At 42.7% G+C, this 27,654-nt stretch overlaps 1 protein-coding gene across 1 annotated transcript; it reads right to left on the bottom strand.

Annotated features, from left to right (window-relative positions):
- Positions 1 to 1,328: 1,328 nt before the first annotated feature.
- Positions 1,329 to 26,401, bottom strand: MIOX (myo-inositol oxygenase). Its single transcript, XM_083179708.1, has 10 exons — positions 26,289 to 26,401; positions 23,035 to 23,091; positions 21,994 to 22,074; positions 14,379 to 14,541; positions 9,258 to 9,325; positions 7,605 to 7,714; positions 7,228 to 7,295; positions 5,133 to 5,182; positions 2,854 to 2,966; positions 1,329 to 1,828 (listed from the first exon to the last, which is right to left on the bottom strand). The coding sequence occupies exons 1-10, from the start codon at positions 26,304 to 26,306 to the stop codon at positions 1,720 to 1,722; spliced, it is 837 nt and encodes a 278-aa protein (XP_083035834.1). The 5' UTR covers positions 26,307 to 26,401; the 3' UTR covers positions 1,329 to 1,719.
- Between the last annotated feature and the right edge of the window lie 1,253 nt (positions 26,402 to 27,654).

Below are 27,654 nucleotides of genomic sequence, written 5' to 3' on the forward strand. Positions count from 1 at the left end.
CAGAAAGAAAGAGACAGGCACATAAAGCAGGTGCAGAGATTTTAGAAGGAGGACATAAGTAAAATAAGCTATTAGTTAGAAATGAAGGGGAAACTTTCTGTAAAACAAACTTACCCACTCCATGCAGTGGGAGCCTGGCCTTAAATCGTGTGCTGTAGATGTACTTCATGTCTACAGCAGTACTGACAGTAGCAGCACCAGGGATCGGCAGGGAGAAGAGATGATGATGCTCAGCTGCTGCCTGTCAGTGTGACAGGAGGTTCAGCAGAGTGGAAGAGCGGCTTTGAAGTACGCTGCCTCTGGTGTCTGCTGACCTGGCCCAGCACACCAGCGGCCGAACCTCCGCTCTCCGATCCTTGCGGGTGTGCTGTGTAGTGCATGCAGAACGGCCATCGCTACCCATAATAATCACACGGTGGACGGCTTTTAATTATCGCAATGTCGCGCACTGTGGCTCATCCTGCCGTGCTTTTTACACACATGCGCAATTCGGAATTTTGGTAAGGCACTAGCAAAATCTGGGAGGATAAGGGGGCTTCGCAGGGCAGCGGGAGGTTCCGGTAAAAACCGGGAGCCTCCCGCTGAATGCGGGAGGGTAGGCAACCCTGTTCATGGGATATTCTCTTTTTTGGGACTGTCCTGCATCACAACCGTGGCCGGCACTCGGATGGCACACTACAAGCTCCAGAATGGCACAGTTTGATTAATAAAGCCTGTCTGGTCCGGCTTTATGGGGTCCTGTCCGGTTCCAGTTTTAACCCATTCCCTGATTTAATACTCAGCAGAGATTATTATTACCTTTTTAAATAGCAGTCAGACACATTATTATTTTAAATATCTTATTTTAATTGAGCACAGAAATAGTGCAGGGCACAATATAAATCCCTTGGTCCATTAAAATCTTCAGTTGCTAAGAATGTAAGATTACATGAAGTTGTTGTAGTGCACCAAGCATATGCTAGTACAAAGAGATCTTGTCTGCTGCACCATACTGGCTAGACGGGTTCTACCTGCTGTCAAGAACCAGGATCATTGTTCATTTGTGCCACATGTGGAAGCCTAGATTACTAGGTCTCTGGAACACTTCCGCCAACACTGTACTTGGCAAAGGTATTCACACTCATGTTCTGTTTTTCTCCAAACCTGTTTTACAATATGCCCACTAATGATTTATTTACTTTCAAATTAGTTATTTTCAGGCAAGAAGCTATTTTGGGGCTCTAAAAAAATAATGCAGGATTATAGAGACTAACATTTCCATTTATATCCACTAGAGAGCAGTACTACCATATGATAGGCAGGTTCACGTCCTCTCATTGGCCCTAAAAGGAATCTGCAGATAAAGTACTGTACACCTGATTGGTTGTAGAAGTTTTTATTTTCAGTCTGAAATTACTGCAGTTTGGTCTATTAACCAGTTACGACTCCTGAAAACAAGCAAATGTCTAACAGCTTATATAAAGTAACAAACCATTATTTGCAACAGAATTAGAGCCAAGATCAGATGTGACCTAGATTTTTAGAGATTTAATTCACTGAGATTGTGGAAAAGTGTCAGTTATATTTATTTAATGGTCATTCAAATTACCAATTATACAGTATATTCTCTCACATATACTTTGTCAGCATATTATGAACAAAAATATCAGCGTGTTGGCAAATGTCGAGAATTTGAAGTGGATCAAGAGGAAGTAACATGTGTTGTCTGAACTGGAGATCTCACCAGCACATTACTCTAGGGCAATACTTGTCAATCAAGTCCTTATAGTAATTCTGCAGGTTCTCCACATCTGGCATCTCTTCATTCTTTGTGTACAGGTCGAATTTACTGTAGAAAGACACACCATTAAAAGTGTATATGTAGTACATGTAAGTATAGAAATGCAGTCCATTTGACAATTATTATGATTGTATTTATCTGATCGGCATGTAGTCAGGAGACCGGTGCTAACATCCCAATGGTCATAATCCATGCTCTGGAATCCCGATGGTTAACATCCTGACAGATCCCGAGAGTATTAGGGTTGGGATTTGGTTAGGCTACGGGAGGGGACAGTTAGGGTTAGGCTGGGGAGGGATGGATTAGAGTTAGGACCCATACACATTATGCAATTTTGTACACGATTGTTACAATTACGTCCAGTTCAGTACGATATTGTATAATGTGTACACACAATGTGTGATAAGATGCGCACTCCTATGCATCTTATGAGACATCAAATGATAGTCCTGCATGCAGACTTGATGGTAAGATATTGGGTGATGCTATGCATATATTATTATTATCTTACAGTATGTACATATACATAAGGAGAGCAAGGGTAATTGTATATATACAATATCTTATCGAATCCTATCGTATAAATATAAGTATAATATTTATAATTTATATTTATGTGATGCATTTTGAAGTTACATACAGTCCACTTACAGTATGCTTTGCTGTGGAAAGTTAGCATATGTGCTTGTCGTAAATGCTAATATTGGTAGTAGTGGTTCTTTCCCCATGTCCATTGCAATGAGCTTATTTGCTTTTTTATAAACACATATGTGTACGTGACTGGAATTTGAAATGAATACTATTACAGCAGTACAATTAATGGAGGTTGGGGATACCCCATACACAGATCTACTTTTTGACCATTTAAAATAAGGCAACTATTGCAAGGCTTTGATAGGTAAAGACCTAATTTTAATAAATGTATAAATGTAAAATCATGATTTGCGTGTTGCCATGAACGGAGGACTATGCCACATCGCCTTTATACAAATAACACTGAAATGCTTAAGGGCCACAAGAGAGGAACAAGCAGGGGCAGGTCAGCAAAAACATGCCGATTCATTCATACTCACTTGAACTCTTGAACCCAAGGTAACATCTTCATATCTTTCTCATTACAAAGGTGTTTGTAATCCCCTCCTGTGTGCCAGGGGTAAAATGAGTGGAACCTAATCATGTACATGCCCTGAAATACAAGTATCAGTAAACGGTCATTTCATGGTTCTAAATATGTTTCTATGGGCCTGATGCAGAGATGTATGGTAACCCGATGGTTAGTGCGCATTACCAATACTAGGAGGACTGCACAGGGTGTGTACTGCACATATGCAGCCCCCCATCTGCAAATCCACTTGCATGCTCCCCAAGCATGTTGCATTGTGTGTGGGTGTCAGGCAGGGCCGGTGTAAGGCTTCTCAGCACCCTACGCAAAACTTTAGCCTTCTGTGTCTCCCTATACTGCCACCAATACCAGCCCCTTAAGGCATACTTGCCTAACATTCCAGAATGGCAGGGATGCACCCAAAAAATGGGTGGACCACCCAGCAACAAGTGGGCAAGTTCCCCAGAGGCAGGGCCAGCGCCACCACTAGGCAGGCCAGTGGAGGGCGGTACTGAGCTGCCGAGGTACCATAGAGAGGTACCAGAAAGCATCCCATCCCGCCCAGCGTGAAGAAACGCTGTCCCCCGCGCGCGCCGCCCGCTCTCTGCTGGGGGGATTTCAGCGAGGACAGAGAGGACTCGTAGCACCCGGAAGCTGCATATCGCGGCTTCTTACAGCAGGTACAGCACTCCGGGGGGGGGGGTGGTGCGGGCGCCCACCGCAGTATCGGCCACAACCCCCCCCCCAGCAAGTATCGTCCGCACCCTCCCCACACACACACCCACCCCCCACCCCCCGGCAGGTTTTTTTTGCCTGGGGCGGGCGGGGGGCTTGCACCGGCCCTGCCCGTAGGCCCCCCTTTGCCATCCACAATAGAATACAAGAAGAGGGCAGGCAGCAAAGTAGGACAGTATGCTACAAGGGAAAGTATGGAGGTGAGGTCTTAGAAGTTCCACAGCAGACACCTGCATTAAATACAACAAAGATCCTCATAGACATCCTTGATTTTTTTGATAGGCAGACTTGGTGGCGCCCCCAGATCCTAGCGCCCTAGGCAGCTGCCTAAAGCTGCCTAATGGTAGAGCCGGCCCTGGTGTCAGGGCAGCGTTTCCAGGAATGGGGGTGTAGAGGGACAAGGCTAGGGACTGTGTGGCTGCAAGCAGATTTCCTGGCCAGGTAGCGTAAGCCTCAGACTGATAGTTGTGATGGTTATCCGATTTCATACATCTCCTGATACATTTGCATTGTAGTGGACAGAATTGTAAAGCTGCTTGTGTGCAGTTCTGGAATTAAATATCTATTAATCAGGCTCTATACCATAGGTGCAGGTGCCAGTATTGTGCAGCTATGGAATTTTGTCCACTTCTAATGGCACCAAGTTACACTGCTAGCGATAAGCACAAGTTCTGATCCCTGTAGGTGGCTTTTTTTTTCTTGACTGTGTGTTGTACAGGGCACATCTGCTCTCCCAGCCAGCTCACTCTGTCCTCACAGATGCTTGTAGGACATGCATGTCCAAACTGTGGTCCTCCAGCTGTGAAACTACAAATCCCAGCATGCCTTGCCATTGTTTTAGCATTCCCTAATAGCAAAACTGTGGCAAGGCATGATGGGACTTGTAGTTTCACAATAGCTGGAGGGCCATAGTTTGGACATGCCTGTTTTAGGAGGTGTGGACTAGCTGAGCCTGATAGGACATCCCCAGACCACGGCTATGCCTCTTCCTCTTCAGCATTAGTCGTGTATGGGTCATAGGGTCAATATAAGGTTGACAGTCAATAGGTCGACCACTATTGGTCAACAGGTCATAGGTGACACATGGAAAAGGTTGACATGTTCAAAAGGTTGACACAAGCAATATGTTGACATGGAAAAAGTTGACAGTTTTTGCTCATTTTTTTAATGTCTATTTTGACATAGGTCAGCATGAACACCATATACGTATATATCTATAAGCTCGGCACACTGTTAGAATCTAACTCTATGTCCATTTGGATAGTAAAATATGAAAAAAAAAAAACTATTGCTTGTGTGGACCTTTTCACCATGTCGACCTAAGGAATGTCGACCTATTTCATGTGCCACCTATGGCCTGCCAACCTTATCACTGACGACCGCATCCCCATTAGTAAGTGAGGAGAGATATCAAAGCCGTCCATAGCACACATTTTACAAACAATGTTATTTGTCTAGTTCTGTCATGTCCCATAATACAGCAGAGTAACACACAAGCCACACACAGGCTTTTACCTCTTCTGGGATGGTGCACTGGTTAAACTTCAACACTTTATACAAGTATTCTACAAGAAACAGATAAAGAAAAAAGTATAGAAAGCCATGTGAAGCAATTGCACTGTGAACATTATAATAGTATGTATTTTCTGAATTAAGTTTTAAACAGCGCTGTTCTAGTTTTCTGAGCAGAAGTACATGAATAATACAATATTAGAAGTAGTTCATTTGGCTATGATACATATACCATGTAATTTTTTTCAGTGTATAATAATATAAAAATTAAGGGGGAAATTTACTAAAGGAAATTTGTAAAAAAAAAATAGGTGTATTTGTATCCAGAAATACACTTATTTCTGACATTTACTATCCCGAAAATATGGCATTTCTTTTTCGTATTGATGTGCTATCAATACCAATACGAATTGCCGTATTTTCGGGATAGTAAATGTCAAAAATAAGTGTATTTCTGGATACAAATACACCTATTTTTTACAAATTTCCTTTAGTAAATTTCCCCCTAAGTGTACAGTGTACCCTACAGACCTGAAGGTTTACCAAAGTATCTAATTATATTTCTATGACCCTATATTAAACAGTATAAAATAATATATCATAAATGTATCTAGCTGGATTATATTTTTCTGCCCTTCTCTTCGTTACAATGCTGTTGTGGAGGATAATCAGTAATACATAACTGGTAACTTAAAGATGTTTCACTGCACTTGTACTATTTATACTGCTTACACACAGAAAAGCAAATTACTGGGTTACACATTTCTACCTGGTAATTTGCCATTCACCAAGAGTCCTTTTCTTGTATGAAAAGGTCAACCTGGGTCTTTGACCCGGGAATTTACCAGGGTCGAAGACCCGGAAATTCTGACCCAGGTTGACCCTTTCACATCGAAGAAATACCCGTGAGACTCAGCAAATGAACAGGTAACAATGCTTGACCAGGTAATTTGCTTTTCTATGTGAAAGGGGGTAAGGCTGAGACCTGCAAAACAACCTGGCACTCAAATTCAGAGATTTAGGGGCTGTTCTGTCTGAAAGTGGTATACAGCATCTATTCATACAATGCAGTTGTGTTTGTCTAATTCCAAATATAAGGAGACACCTACAGGCTGTGAGAGACACTGCGCCATTCTCCAGTGAGCATACCTGGCTCAGTGGAGGCATACTTTTACCAATGTCATATTATATTTTATTTTATTATCCTTTATTTGTATTGCGCTACAGGGGATCCACAACGCCCAATTACAGAGTACTTAAAGAGGGCAAAATAAGAACAGTGAATTACAGTTCAAGACACAGGACAAGTACAGATTATATAAACTTGGCTACATCAACAAAAAACACTGAAATAAGTATCAGGGTGGCAGAAAACTGAGGGATTAGATGCCATTGAAGGGGGTATAGAGTAGAAGATAGTTTAAGCATAAGCTGGAAAGGCAGATGATGGAAAAGGGCCCTGCACATGAGAGCTTACATTCTATAAGGGAGGGGCAGACTGACAAGGGTGACACAGATAGGGTGGATAGTGAGCATGGAACAGAGGGTTAGGATGAGAGTGGGCTGAGTTTGTTGAAGAAGCCGGTCTTGAGAGCCTCTTTGAAGTCTGGGAGAGAGGTGGAGAAATCCAGAGAAAAGAAACAGCATGTTCAAAAGCTTGGAGGAGGTAATCAGTAGGCAGGAGAGGCAGTGTGAATTAGCTGAGCGAAGAGCAAGTGAGTGTGAGAAGCTTCCGTTGGATTCTGAAAGGAAAGGGAGGATCAGTAAAGGGCTTGTAAGAGAGGTGGGTGTAGTACGTTTAGAAAGGAAGATGAGCTGGGCAGCAGCATTGAGGATAGAAGTGGTGAGAGCCAGCTATCAGGTATGCCAAATAGAAGTAGATTCAGTCCAGTCTGGAGATGACCAGAGAGTGGTTAAGGGTCTTAGTAGCATCGTGAGTGAGAGGTCTGATCCTGGAAGTATTTTTCAGATGAGAGTGGCAGGTTTGTGAGAAGTGCTGAATGTGTGGGTTGAAGGAGAGGTAGGAGTCAAAGATTACTCCAAGACAGCACACTTGGGAGTTAGATGACATATGCTTGGAAACATCTGTGTATCTTACCATCATGGCCCCAGGACATGAGAACATTCTCCAGGCCACCGTTAGGCTTGTAGATTCCATATTCTGTGCTGTGCAAATAAATCAATATATATGATATATATTATATATATATATATATATATATATATATATATATATATATATATATATATATATATATATATATATATGCTTTGGAATACCTTAAAAGCTAGAAATGTCTAATACTTTTGTAGATTTATCCTAAAGCTATTTACTACAATATAGCTTGTGATTTTTGTTTTTGTACAATTTGCCCAAAAGCAGAAATCTATTCTAAATATAATACGTAAGAGTTTCCGGTGGTTGCTAAATTGTGGCACAATCGGCACACAAAAGGATGTCTATATATGTCCCACCTGTATACTGGGTGATTTGTGTCTGGATTGTCTTTGAATGTTGTGTCTCCAAATACAATGGATTTCTGGAACTTGCAGCCAACTGGAAAAGTGTCACCAACAACAGCCCACTGCAAAGAAAAATGATAATGTACTTTCCAAGGCATTGTAAGGTTCTCCTAACCACGTCCACTTCTATGTTGCCAAATGCATATATGTAAAGAGCCATGCCTGATTCAGAGATGGATGCCAGCCCAATTTTTAAGCAATTGCATCTAAGTGGCACTACACACGTCTTGTGATGGTCTTGCAACAACTGTCGCAGTGAGTATTTTTTGCACTCAACAACTGTATGGGGGAGGTACCATACGCAGCTGCAATGGCTCTGGTCATGCTGTGTCACCATGGCCCTTATTCTGATCGGTGCGGTAATATCCGCGTGCGTTCGCCCCGCCGATGTTTTGTGTCTGCGCATGTGCAGAGGCGTCTCTGCGCATGTGCGAGCGGGGCGTACGGCCAAATCCCGCATGATATGTGAACACTCCGAACAGGGGGTGGAGAGGGGCGTGAAGGGCTATTTGGGCTCATTACCATATGCATGCGCCCTGCGTTTCATGGGAGTTCCCATGTAAACGCTGGGCGTACGTATGGTAATGCGGCCGTGACGCACGTGTAGGGGGCGGACATATGACATCGCCGGATGTCAGCTGCCTGCCCAGATCCCTGCTTTTGCACGGAAAAATGTCTGTGTGGTCTGAGGTTGCGGGTGCTGGTGGAGCACTCGGTCCTGCATTCGATGGTCTGCGACCATCGAATGATGGGGGAGGTTCCCTTAGATGGAGGAGGCGAATTCCGTGAAAAATACACGTGCGGTCCGTTCGGCCAGCTTCTTACCGCATACGGACGGAGTTGGCGATCCGTATGGAAGGCGGGGTTTCGCACGCACGGTCCTGGCCGCATAATCGGCTCTGGCCGCACCGATCAGAAATAGGGCCCATGTGACTATTCAGAATGTTAATAATGGACTATTCTGCGACCAATTCCTCTTTGTCTACAGCCACTGGGACTCACAAGGCTGTTTTTGTGTGTCTTAATAAAAATACAGGGGGCTGCTACATTTGCATGTTTTCACACAGTTGCAGCGTACACATTTACAGCCGTGGCAGCATTATCATATACAGTATCTCTGAGTCTGGCCCACAGTGCATATATGAAGTGTAAAGGTCCATACACACTGGGCGATTATGCCCAGTGAGGGGGTGAATGGCTTTGCATAGTGCAGCGCTATGCAAAGCTGTCCTCAGCAGATGAGCGGCTTCCCCAGTGATGGTGCAGGAGCGCGCAGCAGCACTCATTGCCGGGCCACACACATTGGGCGCCTTTGAGCTGAAAGCCGCTCAAACATGCTGTTTTGAGCAGCTTTCAGCTCAAGGTCACCCAGTGTGTATGGGCCTTTACATTTGCATCTGAGTTGTTTTTCAAAGATGAATAACAAATGAATAAACAGATAGACACAAAGCGTTATATAGTGCTGGAGACGCAACTACATGCATGCAGAGGCTGACACTTTAGCCAGCAATAGATTCAACATGCTTTTCTATATGACTTTGAGGGGATTATTTGCTGCTGTAATCATTACACCGGACAACATTTTTCACTGATTAGATGAGTTACCTGAGGTTCATTTTCCAGGGCCAGTATTTTTCCAATATCATGCAACAAACCAACCAACTGGAACCAGTCTGAAGGATGAGAAAACATTAATAGGTGAGTAGGCACGAGTCCAGGATGTATAATGTGAGCAGACATAAAAAGCTGACATCTGTAACAAGCAATTGGGAGATAAATGAACCATGAACTTTACAATCTGACAGGACCAACATGCAAAATGTAGCACTTAGCCTAATGTATGAAACTACTATTTCCCTATAGATGTAAGCTTGTGAGCATCGCCTGATTACCTCTCTCACTGTAAAAATCCTGGTGTATTGCAGGGTTGGGGACCCGGGAACACTTTCCCAGGTAGGTGCCTTTCAGACATGCTCTAAAATCCCAGGTTTTTGTACATGAATGCGCATCAACTAAGGATTTTGCTATGTCTGAAAGGCACCAACCTGGGAAGTGTTCCCGGGTCCCCAACCCTACAATACACCAGGATTTTTACACTTCCTGGGTTGGTGACCCGGGTTAAGTCTGAATTTTCTGTCTGGCCGCATTACCCTAACCTCTACCCTAACCTCCCCTCCGGCAGCCTTTCCCTAATCTCTCCCCTAACCACCCCTCCAGCAGCCTTACCCTAACCTCTCCCCTAACCTCACCTCCCACAGCCTTACCCTATTCTCTCTCCTAACCTCCCTTACTGCAGCCTTACACTAACCTCTACCCTAACCTTCGCTCCCACAGACTTACCCTATTATCTCCCATAACCTCCCTTCCTACAGCCTTACCCTAACCTCCCCTCCAGCAGCCTTCCCCTATCCTCTCCCCTCTGGCATCCTTACCCTAACCTCTAGCCTAACCTCCCCTCCCACAGCCTTAACCTATTCTCTCACATAACCTCCCTTCCTGCAGCCTTACCCTAAACTCCCCTTCAACAGCCTTACTCTAACCTCTCCCCTAACCTCCCCTGCCACAGCCTTACCCTATTCTCTCTCCTAACCTCCCCTCCTGCAGCCTTAACCTATACTCCCCCCTCTGGCAGGCTCACCATAGCCTCTCCCCTAACCTCCCCTCACAAAGCCTTACCCTATTCTCTCCCATAACCTCCCTTCCTGCAGCCTTACCCTAAACTCCCCTTCGACAGCCTTACTCTAACCCAGGGGTTCCCAAACTTTTTTGAATCACGGCACCCTAGAGCATCAAAATATTTTCAAGGCAACCCTAGGCCAAATGCTTCTTATCGAGAAATTCTGAAAAAAAATATTGAATGAGTGCATTGTGTTTATATGTCACAGTTATCTGGTGAGGGACAGGATTTGCTTCTGTTTGTCAGGTTTTGCCTGGTACATTGACCATAAATAATATGAATTGATCCTGGTCCACCAACCCAATGCACCCCTGCAAGTGTCCTGAGGCACCCCAGGGAGCCTAGGCACACAGTTTGGGAACCACTGCTCTAGCCTCTCCCCTAACCTCCCTTCCCACAGCCTTACCCTATTCTCTCTCCTAACCTCCCTTCCTGCAGCCTTACCCTAAACTCTACCCTAACCTCCCCCCCCACAGCCTTACCCTAGTCTCTCCCATAACCTCCCCTCCAGCAGCCTTACCCTATCCTCTCCCCTCTGGCATCCTTACCCTAGCCTCTAGCCTAATCTCCCCTCCCACAGCCTTACCCTATTCTCTCCAATAACCTCCCTTTGTGCAGCCTTACCCTATCCTCCCCTCCTGCAGCCTTACCATAACCTCCCCTCCAGCAGCCTTGGCTGCGACTGGGACGAACTTACGCCACTGGCTGCAGCCAAAAGGTATTTTGCGCATTTAAATGATATATTTTCTCAGTTTTTGGCCAGACAGCACTATGCAATCCCATTGCCCTATCTTCACCTAGAGATGCTGGTACACTGTCTGCAATACCATGAACTACGGCTTCATTGCCTCCAGAGTGCAGCCAGCCGAGCCTGGCATAATTGCAGAGCCTATTTGATGATGAGCCAGGCGACGAATCAGATGTCACGTCATCAATACACACTTTTTTTACTGTTTTGTTCCCAATTGTAAATAAGTATATGCAGATAAAAAATATATATATATATATATATATATATATATATATATATATATATATATATATATACGTGTACATTATGGTGTGTACACACTGTGAGATTCCTTTGCTATTCGAATAAGATTCGATTGTTATGCAATTTTTGCTAACACTCTATATGGCTAGTCGATTTCAGCTGAATGGGAGCACGCATCGGCCTCGAATCGGGATCGAAAGCTTAAAACCCTGTTCAATCTCCATTCGATGTCTATGCGATACCAATTCAATTTTGACTATATAGTCAAAATTGAATGGTAAATCTTACCGTGTGTACACAGCATTACACAAGTAAACATTTTTTTATCATTAGATTGACAGATTATGGTGCAATGTACATGTAAATATTTTATTATGCTATTGCGCTAATAATGAAGGTAATTATTATAAAGTTTTTATTATATAAAGTATTTTAAATGGAGTTGTTACTGGAGGAATTCAGTGATATTGGAATGATATTGTAAGGTGATCAAAAATATTCTGTTTTGTATGGTGGTTACACTACTCTATTATATGGTGGTCACTGATGCTTTCTGTGTTATACAGTGATCATTAGGCAGTGGTGTAACTATAGCCCTGCAGCCCCCACGGTGTTGGGGAGGCGTTGAGAAAGTGTGGGCTCCGGGGGGTCTGCGGAGCTATTGTTACCTGCTGCCGTCTGCCCAGGACCTGCCGTCGATGCACCTGTCTGTAGTCCCGGCTCTTCCGGCTCCTGCGGCTAATAAAAAATGTGACACTCAGAAAATGGCTGCCCCCATACTGCATACCGTTTTTTCTAGCATCCTTAAAAATGGTCTGCTGTATGGCGGCAGCCATTTTCTGAGTATCACTTTTCATTATCAGCAGGAGCCAGGAGAGCTGTGACCACAGACAGATGCGGCAGGTACCGGCATTACGCGGAGGGGTAAGGGGGTTGTTAACCCTACTCGGGGGGCGCTGCCAAAATTTGCAGCGGGGGGGAGGCGCATATTTAATAGTTATGCCACTGTCACTAGGATGTTCACTACATTATATTATGGTCACTGTGATGCACTGTGTATTTTAATGAAATTTTGTTCCGTTATAACGGAAAGGGTTGGGCTACAGAAAAAAGAAAGAAGGAAGGGAAGGGGATCAAGGAGTCACCTGACATGAACATAAACAATAATACATAAACACACACATAGGGCCTTATTCTAGTTCACTCTTTCTCACAAAATCCTTCTTAGATGGACAAAAAGAGAGAATTAGATTTGGGTGAGTTATTTTGTTCCTGTGCAGGGTAAATACTGACTGCTTTATATTTACGCTGCAATATAGATCTCACTTTGAAGTAAAACCCCACCCAAATCTAATTCTCTCTGCACAAGTAACATCTGCCCCACCTGCAGTGCACATGGTTTTGTCCATCTAAGAAGGAATTTGTCAGAAAGAATGAACTAGAATAACCCCCATAATAATGATCTCAGACATTGGAAATGCATTACAAACTGGTACAATGAGCTGACATATCAATGAAAGTTAGCTAACATCAAGACATTCTCCAGTAGGAAATCAGTAATCGTTTCAAGCTAAGTATCAGCTCCCTTTTGGGTGGTTGAGTACACATGCCAACTATACCACTTAACTAAAGGGGATTTTACATTAAACGAGTAGGATAGGCCCTGAGTCTCCATATCAAATGCCTGGTGTGTTTTACAGATAATTTTGGGCAACAATGGAGGGGTAGGGTCTTTCCAGTTTTGAGCTATTACAGCCCTAGTAACTATAATAATATGCCCCAACACATAGCAATCTGCCAGCGAGAGGTCTTTAGGAAAAATGTGGAAAAGAGCCACTGAAGGAGACTCTTGGAGAGTAGCTTTGAGCACTTTAGATGCTATGATGCTCTCTGTATGATCTGGCTATTCTATGTATATGTAGACCAGTTGTAGGTCACTAATGCTTTCTGTATTATAAGGCAATTAGTAATGTTCTTTGTATTATATGTCTGAGTCTGCCCTGGGTGACAGACAGCCTAGGTTTCCCCAGGATGCATACATACAAATGTGCTCAAATTGAACATAGCTGGTATCACCTATGTATAAAGAGAGTGCCGGACGACTGCCCGACAGTTGCGATTCCGACTGTCAGTACTCCGATATCGGAATCCCGACTGTTTAAATGCCTGACAGTCGGGGACCCCGACTGAAAGGGGCTATTCTCCTTTGTGGGGGTTTACTACAGTGGCGTAACTACCTAATTGTCGCCCCCCCGCCGCATATTTTTAGGCGCCCCCTTCCCCTCAGCCCCCTCCCTCCCCTTGACGTACCTGCCCGGCCGCATCTGCCTGTCACGGTCCCGTCTCTCCCGGCGCCGGCTCCTGCTGCTGTAATGAAAACGGACTCTTAGAAAATGGCTGCCCCCATACTGCAGACAGAAAACTGTCTGCAGTATGGGGGCAGCCATTTTCTAAGAGTCCGTTTTCATTATAGCAGCAGGAGCCGGCGCCGGGAGATACGGGACCGTGACAGGCAGATGCGGCCGGACAGCAGCGGGTAAGTGGTTGCTATAGCCCCTCAGACCCCCGGCGCCCACAGGTTCTCTGCGCCTCCCCGCCACCGCGGGGGCTGCGGAGCTATAGCTACGCCACTGGTCTACTATCCCCATAGAGGGAGGATAGAACCTGTGGCGAGCAACGTGGTGAGCGCAGTGAGCCCGCAAGGGACTTCTTTGCACTCGCCCCCTGTCGGAGCACCGACAGTCGTATTCCGATGTCGGTATACTGACCGTCGGTATGCCGATTGTTGGAGTACCATACCACACCCGTATAAAGAGTGGTATGTATGACATCATTGGCGTACACAAATTATAGAAAGACAAATGAGTGTGTAAGCATGTGTCAATGATAAGAAGGCAACATAGAGTTTAGATATGTGAAGTACACATAAGCTGCACATTTCAAAGACCAGATTGCACACCGTATACTCATTTGATGATGATAATAAAGTAAAGTTTACTGCACATATAGAGGCATTTTGTGATATTTGCTCAAAGAAGTTATACTTTGCACATACCTTTGTCTGGGTGAGCCTTGCGGATGCCCTCTGCTGTTTGGTAAGCATGGAAGGAATTTGGGAAGTCCACATCAGGATCTGACTCATCCACCAGACCATCCAGCAAACTGAGAGCTTCCAAAATGGTCATCTTTTTGTGTGTACAAGAACCCCAGTATGCATGCTAGAATGACAGAAGGTCCAGTAAAGGTAAGCTCCCTCTTCCATTATACATCCCAGCTTCAACAGAGAGAAAACATTTTTTTAGCATCAATATCAAAGATTTGATTTATGCAGGAACCACACAAACTATACCTGAATTGATCACTATTTCCATACATGCTTTTTATCCAATTTCAAGAAAGTGAAGCAAAGGGCAATTTTTTTTAACAGAACCACAAAACTAAAAATCTGTATGTACAGGCTAAATTACACTAACAAACCCTACCTCATAAAGGGCCAGATGCACTAAGCTTCAAATGTGATAAAATGGAGAGTTATAAGCAGCCAGCCAATCGGCTAATACCTGCCATGTCACAGACTGTGTTTGAAAACTGTCAGGCAGGAGCTGATTGGTTGGTTGTTTATCACTCTCCATTTGATCACTTTTGAAGTTTAGCGTATCTGACCCTAAATGAGGGAGAATTCCAGTTTCCGCCATCATGGCCTCAACCCCCATTATATAGTGTATGCTTTTTCTGGCACTTCAAGGTGGTGGGCGGAACCATGATGACATGATTCAGTGCACACGGTGTTATCAATTAACTCAGCCCATGCACTTCAAATATTTAGTATGGAGTAGATAGATTGAGTGGGGGCATGTCATGATTATGTGCTGAATCAATCATGAGTTATTAGATATCCTATAACCATGACGTGTATATTTGTCCTGGAATTATACAGCCTAGTGACTACATATGCATTGTCCAAATACAAGCTAATTATTTGTCTAAAGATTATGGCCTCACTTGTGAACTATTTGGAGCCAGAGTGTTTACACAAAAATATAGATCAAGGAACCCTAAGATTATGAACGGTTCCAGAGAGTTGTTGTGTTGAGGTCTCTTCCCAACAGGGTGATTTATTTCTGAAAATACTAGAAAGCTCTATAAAACTTCAAACATTCCTCTTGCCACCAATATGTGTGGCTAGCAGACTGGCTCATTTGCTTCAGAGGCCAAAAAATCATAAGCTGAAGGGGGTTATAACAGCCAATAGTAAGCATAAAATGAAGGGACAAACTGTACTCAGTGTTCAATTTAATGGTGTGTACACACGGTTGATGGATCGCATCGGGATCAAATCGCACGGCAAGTCAAAATACATGAATGCAAATTTGACTATGTAGTCAATGCAGCCCTGTCTATCTCGCTTCGATTTGTGGTGTGCGGGAGCACGCATCGGGATCTCAAGGTTAAAAAACCTGTGCGATCTGCGTGCGATCCCCATGCGATTTTGACTATATAGTCAAAATCTCATGCAAAATCTCACTGTGTGTACACACCATAAAAAAGCCATGTTGCACACAAGATTGCTCCAGACATTGATGAGAACTCCTCACTGAAGATTCCTATTTATATTTAATGTAAGTTAAATTGTTTTTTTTTTTCTTCATCACCAATTTTCTGTAGGCATCCTCTATATGGTATGTCTTTATTCAATATTTTTATATGTTAAGCATAAGATAAAAATGTAAATTAATACGAGTATTCTCTGATTCTTATCAGATCCATTGTGGCCATAAAGAAACTTATTACATGCTAGATGTGTGTTACAGCATATTATTTGGCAATAGTAATAGGGTTGTCACTGTGATCATAAAGAGAACTCAAGGCGTCTTATTTGGAATAAAAAAAACTCAGGAATAAAATCTTAATGATGGCATTTATACTTTGATAGATGTGAGGGATAGGTACTGTGGGAATGTAATCAATTCTGTAAACATACCAGGCTGGTGTTTTTAATAAACCCTGTATCAGACCTACATTAGTGAGGCTCATATAAGTGCTGGGTTGATGATAGTTATGGACAGCGATTTCACATTGAAGTATATGTTAACCAACTCCGTGACAGTGCATGTTAGGAAATATATTTTTGTATTTTACACCAGCAATTTTACACCAGTCTGTGACCATTTAATTAGAAGGCTGCTATCTGTCTAGCAATGTGCCTTAGATCTCCTTTCTTCTTTGGCACAGCCACAGTAAAGTATTATGTCCTAGAAACAAATCGGTGCAGTCGATGTGTGTGTGTTTTTGTAACCCTTAGCAACCAATTAGATATCAGCTTTTAGCTTAGCATTGTATCAAATAACAAATATTTGACAGGTTACAATGAGTTACAGCATATGTAGTGTATTTACCCTAGTTTAGTAATACATAAATAATTGTGTAAGAAAGGATTTTATTGTGCCTGTGTTTTGGAGCAAAAACCAGTGTAATGATTGTTGGAATTCCCTGCCCATAATAATTTAGACTGCAATTTCCTGGAGGAAATATATGTATAATGTAGGAGTGCACATACAATTTACAGTATAGTGGGCAATAATAAAGTTATGTTAGCAAAATGTTTCCTTAATAAACACTCATTAATGGTCTTATAAAACTTATTCACAAAGTAGCAGTTAAGATACTTAAGGATCTCTTTAAGAATATTTTCAAAATTGCATTACCAAATAAGATATCAAACTGACACTAATAAATGTAATTAGAGAAGATAGTTTGGAGCAATTTATGAAGATTCTTGCAGGGGTGCCTTAGGTTGGTGATCTTCAACTTGATAAAATTACACCGGGGAACAGTCAATCTGTTGCCAAGAATTTAAGAGTTGATTTCCATTGATTTTGTGCTCCTGATCATGAATAAGCCATGCTTATTTTTCAACTGGCTCTAGCATTTGAGATATGCACATGCCGCCTCCTAACTTTAGTGAGGAGATATGAATGTGTCATGTGTCTCAACCCAGCTAATACGATACACCATATGCGGTCCATTTGCTTATGATACTGTATGTCATATGCAATCCCAGCAAGGGCTGACGGATACCACACATTTCTATCGGGAAGGTAAGGACGGTCACTTCTGTAGAAGCCTAGGGCGGCTGGAACCATTAATCAGGCCCCACACACCTAACCCAGAAGCCTCTTAGTAATTTGACTTTTTGGGGGGGTTTTAGGCATGTATAAACTGCCAAATCTAGTGAGCACAGTGGGATCTCACTAGATCGCCAGGATCTAGTTAGATCGCTTACAAAATTCCTGGGGATCACTACCTGTGTAGGCCCCTTAAGTTATTGGTGAATGAGCCTTTGATAGATAAAAGTAATTTAAGCTACTGCATGACCTTAATGATAAATGAAATGTTATCTAATGTTACTGCTGTGAATAGTGGCGATAAGATATGTTAATTTATGGGCCAAATGTGGACTTTAATAAGCAATTCCTTTAGTGACAGTTCATAATTAGTGGGTAAAACAAAGTGAGGTCTGCACAAGTCAGGCTACAGATGGATCAATTGGCAAAAATGCTAGCATACAGTGTTGCCTTCTTACACCACCCTTTGCTAAAGCCATCTTCACTTACCACATGTATATTCTCTGTACAAAGTGTATTAATACCATTACATGACCCCTCCACGCTACAATCCAATTTTTTTTTTTTTTAAAGAAATTTTTATTGGGTTTTTTCATGTCAAGAATACAGAGCAATCAAAACCAATAATATATTTAACTAGGTGTAAACAGATTGAGTACGATTTGGTATTTGAATAGAAGTCCATATATCAACGAGAGAGAGCTATAGTGTAGCTACATCGAAGGACAAATGGACTTGAAAGGTGCATAAAGAGTGGGGGGAGAGGAGTAGGAGGTAATATGGCATGGAGTGGGCGAGAGGTATGAGCGATAGGGCCTGGAGGGAAGGGATGGGGATAAAGGTAGAGGGGGTGAATCTTTGAAGTTGTGAGACAGACTTTAGATAGGGAAGAGGGGTAAGGGGGGGGCGGGGTCGGGGGGGCAGGCAGTTTTAGATGAGGGGTTGGGTTGATATACAAACAGTAGTCAGATATGCGTCAAAGGGGCCTCGGTTTGAAAGAAGGAGGTCCACGGGGACCAAGTTTTTATGAAGGAGGGAGTGGAATCGTTTAAGAATGCTGTGATTTTCTCAATTTTGTATGTGGACCAGATAGCATTGACCAAGATAGGTTTGGAGGGCGGGAGGGGGCTTTTCCAATTTTTGGCTATTAGACACTTAGCTGTATTGAGGATATGGTTGATTAGCTTTTGTGAAGCAGGTTGGATGTGTGGGATTGGTCTCATCAACAGGGAGAAAGAAGGTGAGGAGGGCATCTGGATGTTTAGAATCTCTTTGATTAGTTCATGGGTTCCCAGCCAAAAGGGCTGGATAATTGGGCAGCTCCACCATATGTGTAGATGATTGCCTTCTTGAGCACACGATCTCCAACATTGAGAGGAGGTAGAGGGGTAAATGGAGTGGAGCTTGGTCGGAACCAAGTACCATCGGTAGTAGATTTTGTATGCGTTTTCTTTTATACGTGTTGAGATAGAGCTTTTTGCAATAGCTAATCTGATATCAGACCAGTTTTTTGCACTGAGTTCCTCTCCCATGTCTGATTCCCATGCAATTTCATGTTTCTCTTTCTGCGGATGATTGAAAGTGTTAAGGATCTGGTAGATGGTTGATATCAATTTTTTCGTGATTTGGGGTTGTCTGCATAGAGATTCAAGGGGGGATCTTTTGAGAGATGGAGGGGCCTGAGGAATAGATTTGTAAAAGTGGCGGATTTGCAAATATTGGTAGAAGCTAGAGTTTGGAATCGAGTATTTGGATCTGAGAGATTCGAATTCAGGGAATAGTGGCGTGGGGGCGATGTCAATGGGAAAAATAATGTTATGACTCGTCCAAGCTTTAAACTCGTCCTTGTTGGTCCCCGGAGGGAAAGCAGGGTTATTCCATAGTGGAGTGAGTGAAGGGTGGTGTGATCGCAGTTTGTATAATTTAGTGGAAAGGTCCCAGATCTTTAGTGAATGGCGGGTAGTTGGGAGAAGGGATGACATCTTGGGACGGGCCGATGGCGGGATCCATAGAAGAGAGTAAAGAGAGTAGTGTGCGATGGAGGAGGCCTCAATGAGGGTCCAAATTCTTTGTGAAGGGGGGGCGTGCCAAAGTATTACAGGGGCAATATGTACGGCTCGATAATACTTGATAAGGTCGGGGAGACCGAGACCTCCTGTAGTGTGATGTTTTTGTAGGAGGCGAAGTTTGACTCTGGGTTTTTTGCCCGCCCAGACGAAGGTGCTAATGTCTCTTTGGAGGTGTTTCAGTATTGTAGTGGGGATATGAATGGGTAGAGTTTGCCAGAGGTATAGCAGGCGTGGTAAGATCATCATCTTGATCGCTGCCATCTGGCCCACCCAGGAAATAAATTGTGGGTTCCAGGTGGCGAGGTCAGATCTGATGGCTGCCAACATTCTAGGAACGTTTGCCGCGTATAGGTCTGTGTATGATTTGGTTAGATAGGTTCCAAGATATTTGATTTTGTGTGATTGCCATCGGAGCGGAAATTTTGATTGGAGGGAGGCAAGGTTGGGTGGAGCAATATTGATATCAAGGGCCTCTGATTTCGATGTATTAATTTTATAGTTGGAGAATGAGCTATACGATTGGATTTCGGAGAAGAGAGATGTCAGTGAAGGAAGTGGATTAGTGAGGGTTAGTATGACGTCATCGGCGTAGAGGGCAATTTTGTGTTTTGCGGAGCCTATGTTGATGCCATAAATATTTGGATTGATGCGTATACGAGAGGCTAGGGGTTCCATGATTAGTGCAAAAAGGAGGGGGGAAACCCATCAGCCTCGGTACTAGTTAACGGCCTTAAATCATCCCAGTTCGAAATTAAAAACGGTACAATCCAATTTTTGTATGTTTTCTAATTTGGCAATTTAAAGAAGGAAAACTTTATCAAGAGTTACAAAACTTCTATTTCCTCTCTTTTACATTAAGAAATGTTATATTTCTGTTGATGACAATTGTTTTTGCATCTACAGCAGTTAACAGCATCCTCAGACACCATTATATCAATTAAATCTAAAACACCAGAACTATTAAATAATGTGAGACCCTAAAGAGGTCCCACAGAAACTTCAAAAGGGACCTACTTAAATAAAATGCATAAAATTACTTAACTGCCAAATAAGGATTAAAGACCCCTAAAATATAACAGTAGACAGCTATGACCATATATTATACAGTAAAATGCCATTCAAGTCATTTCTAAGCACTGACAGCAGCTTTGCACATTTTTTTTCTCTCCAAAAATGAACATAAACAAAACATACATTCAGGGGAAATTCCTTCCATGATGATGTCCTACAAGTGCAGTCATAATATCTTAGGGCAGTTGGAATGCCAGCCACAATCACCAATTTCTATTGCGCCCCATCACATATGTAGGAAAAAGAGAGATGTTGGGCTATCGTAATTCTTGTGGACAGGGCCGGCGCTACCCACTCAGCAGCTCCTGCAAAGCAGGGAGGCGCCATGCTGAAAAGGCGCTGTCTCTCTCCCTGATCTGCTAAAGCTGCCTCAGCCCTCACTGTCACTGCCTCCTGCAGCGCCTGTCTGACAGCGGGCGGACGGCAGTATAAACAGCTGCTCCCTGCACCGCGAGTGCACACAGCCTGCATGCCGCCTGCAGTGCCTGTCTGACAGCGAGTGGCAGTTTGGAGAGGCTGAGCAGCTCCCTGCACCGCGCATACTGTGTTCCTCCTGCTACCTGCCCCCCTCTTCCTCACGGACACTTACGCTGAGGCATGTAGCGCTGTCTGTGAATGCCTGGATGACATGTCATGTCCGGATCCGCCCCCTACCCATTGCTCCCTGCGCCTGTCAGCTGTCAATCAAATGACGAACAGGCAGCAGCGCCACCTCCCCTTCCTTCCCTCTTCTCAGTGTGCTGTGCCAGTGCCACTGCCAGTCCTCAACACTCTGCCCCCTCTATCTCCTCCCCTCTTCTTCCATCTCTCCCCTCCTTTCCCCCTCAGTCATGAGAGGGGTGGTCATACACGCTGCAATAGCAGCGTGTGATGCGATGTGCACTCCTGTGGGCATCGCATCGCACAGTACAAAAAGTATGTGCTGAACATACTCTTTGTACTGTTTTCGGATCGCATCGCACACACATTGCATGCATGCCGTGCAATGCGATCTAGCCCATAACGTATGCGATTCTCGCAGCGTGTATGGGCACCTTTAGTGCCTGCAACATTTTGAGGACACAGCACTGAGATGGTGTATGCATACATGTACATGCACCCGAGATCCTCCATAGGATCGCATGTTGCATACGCTCCCACAATCGGGCTGCAGCTTGTTGCAATGGCAATGTGAAAGGGCGCAAAATTTATGGTTTGCAGGAGGGCGCCGGACACCCTAGCACCGGCCCTGCTTGTGGATGTGCACGGCTGACAATGGCGGAAGCAGTTTTCCAAGAACTGAATTCCACAGGTAGACAGTAATTTCAAATAGGCTGATGGTTTCCTTGACAGTTTTTTGATAGAAACAATACACTAAAGTTTCTGTATGGTCATCTATTTATTGTTAGCATTAGGTTGATCTTACCTTTTCTTTCACAAAATCCACCGTTTGGTATGTGTGCATAAGACTGTAGGTCATTTTCACTCTATCCACCAGAGGTCCATCCTAGGACAAATTGACTGAGATTACAATATATATGTCGCATGTAACATGCCAACACTATTTCAAAGAATATGCATCTGCAGTTTTAGTACAAACTGAGTTATCTCTTAGTGATATACATTGCCTAACTTCAACTCAACATTTGTGGCTAAGGCGACCAAATGTTTAAATTTGATAACATTTACTTGCCAATTGTCGGCTATTTGTCCCAAAATTTCTCCTATCCTGCCTTCCCAGTGCAGTTCTTTTAGAGTTCAGTATCTAATCCTATGATCTAGGCCAGCGGTTCTTAAACTATGGGTCCCGAGCTTCTCAGGATGGGGTCGCGACTCCATGTTGCTGACCATCAGGCGGATGGCTTCTCTAAACTCAGTCAGTGATTCAAGGAGTCTCAAAAATCTGTTGACTTGTCTGTTACTTTAGACTCCTCACATCATTTAGTGCCTCCACCATGCTGCCATGTATGTGCTGTCTGCTGACTACACATGTGATGTGATGACCTTCTGCAGTAACTTGCTGGGGTCCTGTAATTATTTTCATTGTCTGAGCAAAAAAGTTTGAGGACCCCTGATCCTGTAGGCTTTATAAGATAATATTTATTGATAGATAAGTAGATCTTTCAATGGGACATATTTTACCCCCCTCCAGCTGTACATCAGTTGAGAAGCGCATTTCTAGGTACAATATTCCCTATTGAAAATATTTGTTTTAAAAACACAAGAGATATTGAATAAAGTCCTAATGTTCTGTCATTCTAATACATATTTTAGGTATAACATAGGTATAGAAATAAAAAGCATGTTAAGTGGAAAAAAGGTCATATTTTATTTCTTGATGTTGATGGATGTAAAGTGGTAGGAGGGTGGAATTTGTTTTGATGTTTACACTTTACTTGTGCATCTGTTTTACAAGGGTGTCTGACAAGAGTAGAGAATAGACATGTCTGTCATACTGTATACTTACTTCGTAATTCCGGTACTGGTGACCCTCGGTCTCTGGCCTGTAGAAGAGGGAAGGATCCTACAAATAGACAATTACTATAGCTATTTTTGTCATAGTTTATGTACATTGGGACTAATTAGCAGTTAGATGTAAGTCTTTGTTTTTGGTGACATCCACATTTCCTTATTGTAGTTCGGCACTAAAACAGCCTTAACAGTCTTATACACCATACACCAGAAACATCCCCTGCGCTTGCCTATGAATTGAGGGACTGACAGAGTGCATTGGCAGACAGTGAAGGTTTAACTTGAAGATCATACAGCTGCATTAAAACTGGATCGTAGTGGTGAAAGTCTGTATTGACTAGAAAACCAGTAAGACAACAATTGCAGTAATCAATGCAGTACTCCAGCTAGTAGGGGTAGCAAAGAGGAGGTGGAATCAGAGAAATCAACATTGAATGACTGTTTACATATGTAGGATGAGAACCAGGAAAGGGCTGTGACCTGAATAACTAGGGGTAGTATTTTTTTTATTTGAGAAAGGAAGTGGTCAACAGTGTCAATAGCAGTACAGAGATCAATCAAGAAGTGATTAATGGCCTGTAGACTTACAGTAGCAATAAATAGGTCATGCACAACTTAAGTTCTGTTTTTGTGGACTGTTGGGAAAAATAGCTAAAAATTAATAGAAGGTGGCAGTGGGTTCAGGTACGGAATTGAGGAAGAGCAGACTTTTGGATCATATACAATTTGTCCTTGAAATAGGAAGCATTGAAGCAAGATATTGTTCCTGTTGTAGCTGGTGGGAAGTGTTTGGGAGGGTTAAGTGATTTGAATATATAACAAAGTTGCTTTGGGTTAGAGGCTTGATCAGAAATCAGAGATGGAAAATATGTTTGTCACTGTTCACTGTCACTGTTCAGATCATTACTGTAAGAGTGTCAAACAGTCGTAGTTGAATATGTGAGGAAGTCACTTGGAGAAGGACATTCCACCATTTACATTCCAATTTATGTAAGAGTTTTTGTAGATGCCTTGTTAATTTAGAGAGACACTATTAACATCTAAGTCTATAGGGAATGTCATAGGTAGCAGGAACCACTTCATTGAGGGCTACTTCTAGAGTCTGGTTCAGGTGTGATAGATCAGTGTGAGAAGAAGTGGATATAGAAAACAGTGAGAACAGGTATTGAGGTAGATATTTGTTCATAATTAATAGTGTAAACAGGACGTGTGCAGGTGATACTTTTTTGTGATCTGAGAGAGGGAAAGGAGGGTTAGTAATTTCATTATAGATCTGGGACTACTGCTGCTGATTCCTCTGCTGGTGGTTTCCTGAGGCTGAAGCTCTGCTACTACACAACTGACCCAGAATCATTGTTGTCTGTTCCCTTCCCTGATCCCAGGTCCATGGGGTATTGGACTTCCATTATCTGGGTATCTGCAATGTCATCATTGGACTACTGCTCACCCCTGTTTGGCTGAAAATAGCTTGGGGGTTGCTGTCTCCACAGGCATAGCACCTGTTAGCATGCCCCAAATGGACTCATCCCCTCTCTAACATGAGAGGGGATGTGCAGGAGCTCAGTAGCATAGTTTAGATTAATTAGGTCATATCACTGTAGCAAGGCTTCTTTGTCCAGCCATTACCAGACAGATCTATCCCTGTGGAGTTGTTCTTATGACATAGGGAAGTCTGCCAGCCCTTAGAGGGCATTGGAGAGGCCTTAATGGCAGAATATAAAGTGTGTGTGTGTAACACTCAAAAAAGCTGATTAATATCAGTTTTGTCATATCTTGATTTTCTTTCCCCACCATGATAAATAGCATTAGTCATTTTTTTCTACTTCTGTATAAGAGAATTTGTCATCTTATTTTTACTGTTTGCACTGTGTAATAGGTAAATAGTAATATATGTACACACAATGTAGAGACCACAAATTGGCCTCACGGATACTTACAAATTAAGTCAAATAGAAGCAGGTCAGTAGTGCTGTCAACCACCATCATCATTGTAATTTTGCAGCTTCCCTCGACCAGCCAAAAATGACATGCCCTTTAAAGGGCATATATTGTACATTATGGATCTTAGTACTGGTCTGTTCTTTGAACAACTGCACAAACACATTCTTACTGCAGCCATTCCAGTCACATTCATATTTTGCTATAGCATGGGTGATCTAAATGGTATGCGGTTACTGGGTAGAAAATGTCTAGGTCAACAGTCAATAAGTTGACCACTTATGGTCAACAGTGACTAGGTCAACACCTTGAAATGGTCGACATACCCAAGGTCGACATTGACAAAAGGTCAACACAAGCTTATGGTCAACATATACATAGGGTGAAATGTAATAGGGTGAGAGAATCAGAAAGTTAGAGATTTGGTAAGAAATCTCCAGGTTTTTTTTAAAGCGGCAATCATTTACACTGCTAAACTATTTTGATTTTGCCTTGTATATGATTGCCACTTTAAAAAAAAACCTGGAGATGTGTTACCAAATCTCTAACTTTCTATTTCTCAACCTATTACATTTCCCCCATTGTCCATTTATACCACAACCGATCCTATCTGAAGCATTGGAAATTGTTAACAGTAACAGTGCATCCAATCAACAGTTCACTTTTACAAATATAGGGCCTTATTTTGGTTCATTCTTTCTGACAAAATCCTTCTTAGATGGGCAAAACCATGTGCACTGCAGGTGGGGCAGATGTAACATGTGCAGAGAGAATTAGATTTGGGTGGGGTTTTACTTCAAAGTGAGATCTATATTGCAGTGTAAAAATAAAGCAGTCAGTATTTTCCCTGCACAGAAACAAAATTACTTACCCAAATCTAATTCTCTCTGCACATGTTACATCTGCCCCCCCCCCCTGCAGTGCACATGGTTTTGTCCATCTAAGAAGGATTTTGTCAGAAAGAATGAACCAAAATAAGGCCCATAGTGCAGACCTAGGGTACACAACAAAGGATCATGTCTAATAGATTGGTTGTTAAAGAATGTTATCACTACTGTATTACCATTTTCACAATGTCACTAGTAAATGTAGAAGCATAACTCATGAATTAAACATGCTTATTTATTTTGAGTGGTTGCTTTAAAACAAACTTTTAATGCTGACCTCGTCTGACAAGAGACAATCAGGTTCAGTACCTCCTTTATTAGAATACCACCGAAAACTAGCACAGTTGTGCTGTGCCCATGACATTGGGGTAAAGGGAAATCCTGAAAGAAGCATGTTTTCTATTCAGATAGGGGTGATACTCACCAAATGCAGGACCTTCATCCTCAGGGTAACCTGTGAGTGGAAGAAAGCCCAGAGGAAGACCTAGATGTAAAGAGGAAGAACAAGCAATTGAGTTGCTGTAATTTATGTGTATGATTATGTAAGAGTGACAGTGGTTCATCAATTAGTGACCCGTTAACCAGAGAATAGGACAGAGGTAGAGTTCTGCTGAGTATTTCATGCTGTCCTGGATCAGTGGTTTACAATTTAACCCTTTAGGCCTTTTGTTCGGTCATAACTTAAGGTACTTTTTATACCGCTTGTCACATGTAAAAATGACTGGCATATGAATATGAAACAGATTCCCTCCACAGTAGAACCAAAGCTATTTTGACATCAAAAGAAGGTAAGCCATTTCCGCACCTCTAGTCTTCCACACAGGACCCGACTAAGCACATTTGATAGGGGTCCCTATCAATAAAATGATATACAAAATTTTTCATATATATCTTAGTAGTTATGCTCACATTTACTAACGGATCCTAGTTTAAACTGTAATATCATCATTATTATTATTATTATTAAATCAGAAAGAGGTTATTACAGTAGAGGCAAGAGAGGCTCAAAACTCACATAATACTAAATTTGTACAGTGGTCCAAAGAGTGCAGCACTAATGCTCTGTCTGACTCAAAGGCTGATCTCAAGGGGGGTAGGGAGGCCCGGTGAAGCCAGCAAAACAAAAATTAACACCTGCCAGTCAACGCCACTGCAGATGGAATTGAAAGTAAAAAAAAGGGTTAAGAGTAAAGGTGTGTCTCCCAATATAATGCCTTTCTCTGATCCTGAATATATCAAGAATATAAAAAGAAAATTGCTGACCTGTTTTATGCTGATATTTCTTGAAGTTTCTTAACAAGACAAACACGCTAGGGCCCTTATTCTGGTTGACTTGGTAAGCTGCGAAGCTCGTAGCTTACTAAGCTACGAGCTTGGTAAGCTTGGTGACCCTCTCCGACCCCCAATGTGGTCACCCCTCAATATTGGCCTGGGGTCAGGAGGATAGGAAAGTGAAGAAAAAGAAAATATGTTTGTCCTGTACATCCCATAATCAGTAGAACTCCCATCTTAGTAAATAAACCCCATAAAGTCTGATTAACTTTTTCCAAACTTGGTTGAACCCATTCTGTTTCACGGTTGTTTATTTGTTATCATAAGCACCAAGGCACTGACTGTATGTATGTTCATGACCATGGTGCCCGGCTATTCCTGTTTGATTACTAATGTATAATAAACTACTTATTTTTTGCCAGTTTTATGGAACAACACATAGAAATATAGGCAGAACATGCCCTGGAAGATCAGGAGGCCATGAAAAGAAGGGGATATGGAAGTAGGTGATGGTAAAT

Source organism: Crinia signifera, chromosome 4 (genome assembly GCF_055691185.1).
Source record: "Crinia signifera chromosome 4, ASM5569118v1, whole genome shotgun sequence".
NCBI classification, from domain to species: domain Eukaryota; kingdom Metazoa; phylum Chordata; class Amphibia; order Anura; family Myobatrachidae; genus Crinia; species Crinia signifera.